A 7,875-nucleotide genomic window follows, 5' to 3' on the forward strand; every position below is an offset into this window, starting at 1 on the left:
TGTAGTGGTGTGCTAGTTTGTTTGCTTTAAAGAATCTAGGACTAATAAAAAGTGTAGGGTAGTTAAGAAAACACTCCCCAGGGCACAAAAAATAAGCAGGGAAACTGTGATGCTCTGAGAAGCTCCATCTGTGTTTGTTTGGTGCTATTTGTGTTTTCTGACCAAGATTATGTAAAATTTTTCCTCTTTATATCTAAATGCATAATTTTTTATGACCATGAACTTGTGGTTGTGTCCTAGATTATCCAAAGGGATTTTGTATGCTACTGGAGAAGAGTTTCCTTTCTCCCTTTCCGTGAAGTGTTGTACTGATCTCCAGATCCTTTTTAAAGGGGTAGTCATTCTCAGAAGTACTCTTTTATCTGCTACAGGGAGGATTTTCTAGATAAACAGTTCATTTTAAACCAAAGCTGGAGATTTTGTTCAAGCAGATCTGCAGATGTGGTGACAGCTGAAGGAATTTAAGTGCTATAATCATTCACAGAATGCGGCATGCTTTGCTATGCCTTCAGGTTCCAAAGAAGTTGGAGTCCAGCCTTCTAGTGTGAGTAGTTGGACTGTACAGTCTTGTCCAGATTGAAGTGCAGGAAATTAGCTTTCCTGTGTTCACTTCACTGTATAGAAATATAGATAAATCTTGGAGATATTTCCTACAGTGGATCGAACTGCTTTAAGCAATGCCACCTAATGTGCAAACGAAAATTATCTTAAATACCTTATTTTCTTAATCACAGGAACAAACTGTTTCTCTCAGACTGATGTCTTTGCGTTGATGTAGCATTTGTATGTTCTGTTGAAATATCCCTGAACTCTGAAATTTGCTAGCATTTGTTGTTTATGATATGATTTACAATGGGAACTGCTACCCTCCGAACACTGAAAGGAGTTGAAAGGGTTGAAATAAATGCAGATGCCGAAATGTTGGTAAATGTAAAAGGCAATTATAGTGAATCAAGACACCATCAAAGTCCTCTTAAACTCTATTTCCTTGGAGATCTAAACCATTGCAGAGCTTAAGGCCACCACAAAGGGTTTTGTTGCTTGTGGATTTTTCTTAGGCTTAGTTTTCTTCTGCCTCAGTTAAGTCAGCATGTGGCAGAGTCCAAGAACTGGTGTCAGCACAAGGGAAGTGGTGGGAGCAGACAATGAGATGAGGGAGAGAGCAAAGCCTTTCTTTCTTCCCAGAGATGGCCTCTTTTCTGAGAACTGTGGTCTTACTGAAGGAGCAGAGGCACACCCTCAAGCAAAATATTTGGGCAAGTCAAGTCCTAAATTCAAGTTACCACAAACTATTAACAGACAAATAGAAACTTTTTAATACAGCATCTTAATTTACATTTCCATTGGCTGTTTCATTTGTCTACTTCAAACTTAGGAGGGTATGAAGGCTTTGAGTCTGCTTTGATAGTAAAAACCACTCTTATGCATCAGTAATAGACAGAAACAGTGGTAAGATTTAGATGGATGCATTTTTTTTTGTGGGTAGATATGTACGTAAATTTCTTTCTCACATTGCTTTTAGCTGTAGTAAACATGCTCCCCCACACATTTAGAGCTGTGAATCTGGTCACATTCTAACTGCTTCCATACACCAGACTACCCATTTGGCAGTCTTGGAGATGTTCTGTTACTGTGGTTAACATCGTTTATAGTCGACCATAATAGTGTTTCCTTACCTGTCTGTAGTCTAATGTTGTTTTCCAGCTAAGAGCTTTTGCTATGAATACACCACCTAGCTGTCTTCAGAAGGATTTTTAAATTGTCTTTGTGACTATTTCCTACAAATACTCTACAAATAAGGCTTAGAAAATTTGTACGCCCTTCAGACGTATTCTCAGGGACTTGTGTAGTCTGATTATTTGAAGGAAACTTAACTGGTTGTCTCTGCTTGGAGAATTATCACCAGTGTGGCAATATTTAATCATTATCTTTAATTATTTGTTTTTGTTATTTCTGCGTAATGACACAGTGCACTTTAGTTTTGGTTAGCAGAATCTTGCATAACCTATTTCAAATAATGAACTGTGAACAGTGCACTAGTTTGTTGTGTGGTTTTTTTGTTTGTTTGTTTTAATTCATAACAAAGCCTTTTAAAAATCTATATAATCTTAACTCTTATCTAATTTGGAAATAGGCTGACTGTGTGCTGCTGCTTTTATATTATGTCCAACACATCTAATGTCTCTGTATGGCAGAGAGGAAAAGAATACATTCCGTTTGTAGTAGCATTCTCAATGGATATTTTAACTACAAATATAACAGTCATAGAAAAATGTTAAACTTTATGACCTTTGTAATTCAAGCCAGGACATTTGTGGTCTGTATTCCTTTATTTGCTTGTGTAATTTCAGATTTTGAAGAGATTTGCTGGAACAAAGAGTGTAGGTATAAGTTAGACTAATTTTTGAAGAGAAGTTCAGCAAACCCGAATCTCCTTCAGACCTTGTTTTAATAACTGGATATCACTCTCTGCAAGAAATGAAGCTCTCCAGCAAGCAAATTCCTTTCTATTTTATGAAACTGATAATAACACATGATTCTGTGAAGTTAGTGAGGATGTGCTCAGTAATAAATTCTTCCAGACTGGATTATAGTGAAAACTAGTAATCAGCTCTAAATTATTTAGTACATTGAAGAATGCACAGTGTCATGATGGGGGAGGAAAAGGAAACATTTGAAAAGCGTTGGAGTTGTATAACCTTTTCTTTCCTGCTGCATTTATAATTGAATTAGAATTTTTGTAAATTCACTGTGAGCAAGTGAAGACCTTTACTCTGTGGAGTCATAAATCATTTGCACTCTGCACTGAATTCTGTCATTAATCTTGGAGATAAAATTCAATATTGTTTGCAGGACTAGATTTTAATTTTCCAAAAATGTTTAGAAGCCTTTTGAAGTTTTCTATTAGTTTACAGTTATCTTTTTTATTGCTTTTCTTACTCTACAGGTTCCAAGTAGCATCTGTTACTGTGTATTGTGAGACATGGTCCTGGTTTATTTCTAACAATATATTTTCATTAAAATGTTTATCACACGTTATTCAAGAGGATATAATTTTTACTGGTCGGCTGCATTCAGCCAACAAAACAGTTTGTGGTTTTAGAGATAGAACTGCCGTGCTATGGATGGCTGTCAGTAAGGTTGTATTCAGTTACATTCTGTGACGTGGCAGCCTGTTAATCTGGGGAGAGTGAGCTAGTCTTTTGCTCACGTGAGTGCAATGAGTATGTATTTTGGCTTTGGTAGAAGTTAGTATTACATAGAATTTTTGGTGTGAATTGAATTGGCATTGAAAAAAAACAAAATACCAATAAGATTTTTTTCATTGCTTAGGATTCATAAACTACTGAATCTAGATCTGCAAAAGTAAATTGAATGTACTTTTTATTTTTCAGAGGCCCAGAAGACACGATAAATGATTGTAAAATCCTTTTTATAGAGGAAATGTACAAGATTGAAAAGCCAGGAGCTTACCCATTGACATTTGGTGATGGAGATTTCAAAAGTATGTGTTTCGTTTTTTTTTTCATTATTTGAACAGGCCTAATTGAATGATGTTTCTGTAACTGGAATGCAGAAGTAATAGTAAATATTTCCGCGTGCAGGAAAGTAGTAATGCAATTTTTTTTAGATTTCTGTTCTAAAATCGTATTTACTGTAAGGTGTGTTTTAAAATCTTTGACTCACGAGCAGGGAAATGGGAACGTTCCAAAAGTTGTGTAGAATGAGGTCATAACAATAGTCAAGTTACTAAACATTTGTTCAGATCACCAGAACTTCTATGACAATAGACATATCCTTCAATCTTCTAATAAATCAGTAAATGCCGAAGACAGAACTAGTCTGTGATTCTACTCTTTAACCCTGTCATTACATAAGAATTATAAATAAATAAATAAATAAAGGGCTGTATGTCAAAGCTATTAGTACTGTGGAAAGAATCAGATATTTAATATTTGAATGGTTATTTGGCCCAGCAAAACCTTCTAAAAAAATAACTATGCCTTATTTCCTAATCCTTCCCACAAGCGAAGGAAGGAGTTGGTAGCATATATAAAACGTGATGTGACATTTTGTCCGAAGTTTAAAAATACATTGTAGTTTCACTATTCACAACAGTGAGACTGAGAGACTGATCTCCACCCTTACTAGTAGATGTTTCTGAATTAAAAAATGAAGTAGATACATAATATTTTAGATACAGACTCCAGGTGTTTTTCAGAGCTTTTGTGGGTAGCTATGAATGCACAAGAACTAATCTGCTTACTGCTAATTTGCAGTCATCTGAAGAAACAATTTTTTTTAGAAAGCACATTCCATTTGAAGTGGTACCCGGAAAGTACAAATACTAATTTCTGTAAATGAATTTTTCACAACTCTTTTCTTATTACTTGTGTTTACTTTCCTCAGATTGCTCACAAAAAAAAAAAAAATAGCGTTTATCTTATTAGTAAAATCAAAGGGATTTTGCAGCATCTAAATGTGCATACTTATTTTTATAAATGATATATTTTACACATACTGCTTTACGTTAACATATTTACTTAGTTTGCAAGTATAATTATTCATGAAACTTTTCAAAAGGCATAATTTTTTTTTAGTTCTTCCCACACATATTCTGTTTAATGAATGAATTTTGAAATGTATTTACATGTTAAGGAAATGAATCATTACTATATTGCTGATTATACAAAATTGGCTAAATAGGACCATTTGAGTCCTGAGTGACTTATTTATTCATTTTGTATTCTCTATTTCTTGTGCTGACTTTTGTTTTTATTACTTCAAATTCAAGCTCCTTATTTTCATTTACATCATTGCCCTATTCACTTCTGTTCATATGATTCTGTTTTTTGTAGCAAGCTGTCTTGTCTTTGCTCACTTATGCACAGTGCACATCTCTTGAGCTGTAAGCCATACATAGTACAGTCTTTGCCTCTCAACTGTATTTCTCTAGTCCTAATTTGTAATTTAAAACTTTGAATATGTATGCATAATCTTGCATGTACAGCTACTTTATATGTATGCTATGAAAAGTGGTATAATCTTGTTACAACACCAGGTGAAATTAACTGGCCTTAAATGCTCCATGAGATTGTTGTGAACACAATCAGAAAATGCACTGACTGTATTTTTGCCTATGTGAAGCTCCTGTTTGTGTCTTTCCTAAGTTAGAATAACTACTCAGCTGGATAAACAGTGCAGGAAAATTGTTTGTTTGTGGTTATATGCTATTTAGGCTTTGTGCGTGTCAATTAGGAAAAATGTATATGGTGTGTCAATATAAGTTTCGCTGTTGCATTTAAATATAAGGCAGTTATTTTGTAATTATTGAATGGGAGTCTAAATTCTGCAGTACAGGAAAAACGTCATTGCTAAAACCTGTTAGAAAACTAAGAAGTTACGTATTTGTTAATAAATATCAAATATTTCTATGTAGAATGAAATTAAAAGCTTGACATCAACATACATTATTTCCATTAGAATCAGTATGAGTAAAATAAACATGGGATAATAAGAGAATGCAAAATACGTGCAACCCAAGTGTACTGTGTGGTAGGGACAGACAGGCTTGTCTCAATATGACCAAGGGTATTCAATGTATATCAGTGATGAACATGATTAAAGGCAGAAATGTGAGAAATTAAAGTCAGGTAATGAAAATGATGGTTTGAATTTCATGTGTATACTGATGAATGTCAAAAAACTTGAGGTATCATTGAACTGAATAAATATGTCAACCTCTGCTTGCTTATTTATTAATTTATTTTGAGATTGTTGCTAATCTTTGACCTAAGAAACTAGTTTTGTAATAGAAAACAGTAAATTTCATAAGCCTAGACAACCCACGGTACTAAGATACAGATAAAAAAGGGTTTTTTTTGTCTGCTATTTATCAGATGAGGCAGAGTGTTTCTGTAGGGAGAGCTCAGTCAAAAAGCCAGTGCTGGTGGTCTTACAGATTTGCTCATCATGTTTCCATGGTATCTCACTAGGTGTTCTATTTGTAGCTGGTAATTTTTCATTTTCAGTCATTCTTTTAAGTTTTTCAACTTTTCTATTTTTTCTCTTAAAAATTGCGGGTAGCTGTACTCCTTCCACTTGTGAAAAACATTGCTCCAGGTCACCCAGAAGGACTGTTGATATAAAACAACATCTAGCATTCCAGTCCCCCTTTCTGATAAGGATTTCAGTCTAGAGCTCCTCTCCACTGAATTTTTACGCTGATATCTTATTCTTGTTGACCACAATTTCTGTAATGTCTATTATGTTGTGAGGTCAGATTTCCATGAACCCTCATTAATCCCTTTTGTTCTCCATGTTTAGGAAAAATGTAAAAGTATCCAGAATTCTTCTGGTAAATTAACTATCTTTCTTTCTATTCAGGAATCAGCTCTTAAAAGAAGTATTTATGTTGATGGCTTATGTTATACAAGCAAGCTAACTTACAGTGAACTAATAAACTATCCAGCTTCTAAATGCGTCAACTTAAACAATAGCTTGTGGTGAAGAAAATAAGAAATAAAGCTAAGAGAAGATGAAAGCTTGTGCTTGAACAGTGTTGCCCTGTATGAGTCAAAGAACCGTGGGAGGAGATACCCATGGAGTTTGAAAATTCTAGTCTCCTATAAAGTGGGTCAGAAAGGCAGAAGTCCTTTAGAATGAAAGAAATCCTGCTTTGCTAAGGATTAAATCTTTTATGAGAAAGGCAATGCTTTCTTAAGTATTACGATTTTTCATTTGTACTCTCTGTATTCGTGTAATATTCTTAGACCTTCTCCTCAGATTTCTTCCAGATGTATTTGCTTGTGACGTCATGGCCATATTCACTGAGGCTCGTTCCAGAGAATGAAAGTGGTGGTTTTTGTATGACTAATGACTTTGGGCTATTTTTGGCAAAGATTATGATGTGGATAATTTTGTCTGTCCTTATCATGCTGCTCTTCTTGGGAAGTTGCCATTTTGAGTAGATGTTATCGAATAATTCAGAAGTTTCTCAGATAGTTTGACTCAGAAAACTTATCGTAAGTGTTGATATTCCAGCTATTTCAGCTTCTGAACTACTGTAACTCATGGTTAATTTTTTCTTCCAGAATTGTATATGAAAGAATATTTGCTAGCCTAGTCTTCCCTGTTACCCTTTCTGAGTTTGCATTGAAATTTTCCAGTTAGATTACAGTAAGAAAGCACATGTTAAAGTACTCTTGCAAACTGAAGGCCATTATCAGTAGTTAAAATGTAAAATAACACTTTTTGGTTTTTTGGAAAGAAAAGTCTGTTCTTCCTACTTTACAGTATTTCTGACAGTCTGCAGCTACCTCAAAGCTTCAGATGAACAGTCTGTCTGTTTAAGAGGATAAAATTACAGAATGTTGTATTAGAGCCAGAGGGCCAGAAGTTCAAGACTTCACAAAGCGGGTGAAGAAAGTTAGGTAGTAGTTGTAGTAGGTAGTAGCTGTAAGTTAGGTAGTAGTTTTGTATATTCTAAACTTTCAGAAAAATATCTCTGAATTATTTCAGTTGTCTAGATTCCTACTGCAAGCTTTGAACTCCCATGTAGGTTTCTAGTCTTTCTTACCTCCTGATTCAAAAGCACTTCTTTCAGATAAGAAAATATTTCCAGGCCAGCTTAGATGTATTCAATCTTTGTACTGGGCTAGTTTAAGCTCAAATTCACTTCCATGGCATTTCTAGAGGATTTTCACACAGTACATGAGTATGTAAAGACTTCATTAGCTTTGTGATTCCCTTCCAACTCAGGATATTCTATGATCCTATGGTTTTTTTCTTTCTTTTAATGAAGGATTGCTTCAGCAGTGATCAAGTTCTCTTCTGGAGTCTTCTCTCATTTCTCTGGTCTTTCCATTTGTTTCA

At 34.6% G+C, this 7,875-nt stretch overlaps 1 protein-coding gene across 1 annotated transcript in view; it reads left to right on the forward strand.

Moving 5' to 3' along the window:
* UHRF2 (ubiquitin like with PHD and ring finger domains 2) overlaps positions 1-7,875 on the forward strand; it is an 86,249-nt gene that overhangs the window by 54,901 nt on the left and 23,473 nt on the right. The window contains exon 7 of the mRNA XM_010725641.2: positions 3,396-3,505. Within this exon, the coding sequence (XP_010723943.1) occupies positions 3,396-3,505 (110 nt within the window). The remainder of the gene's footprint in view (positions 1-3,395; positions 3,506-7,875) is intronic.

Source organism: Meleagris gallopavo, chromosome Z (genome assembly GCF_000146605.3).
Source record: "Meleagris gallopavo isolate NT-WF06-2002-E0010 breed Aviagen turkey brand Nicholas breeding stock chromosome Z, Turkey_5.1, whole genome shotgun sequence".
NCBI lineage: Eukaryota > Metazoa > Chordata > Aves > Galliformes > Phasianidae > Meleagris > Meleagris gallopavo.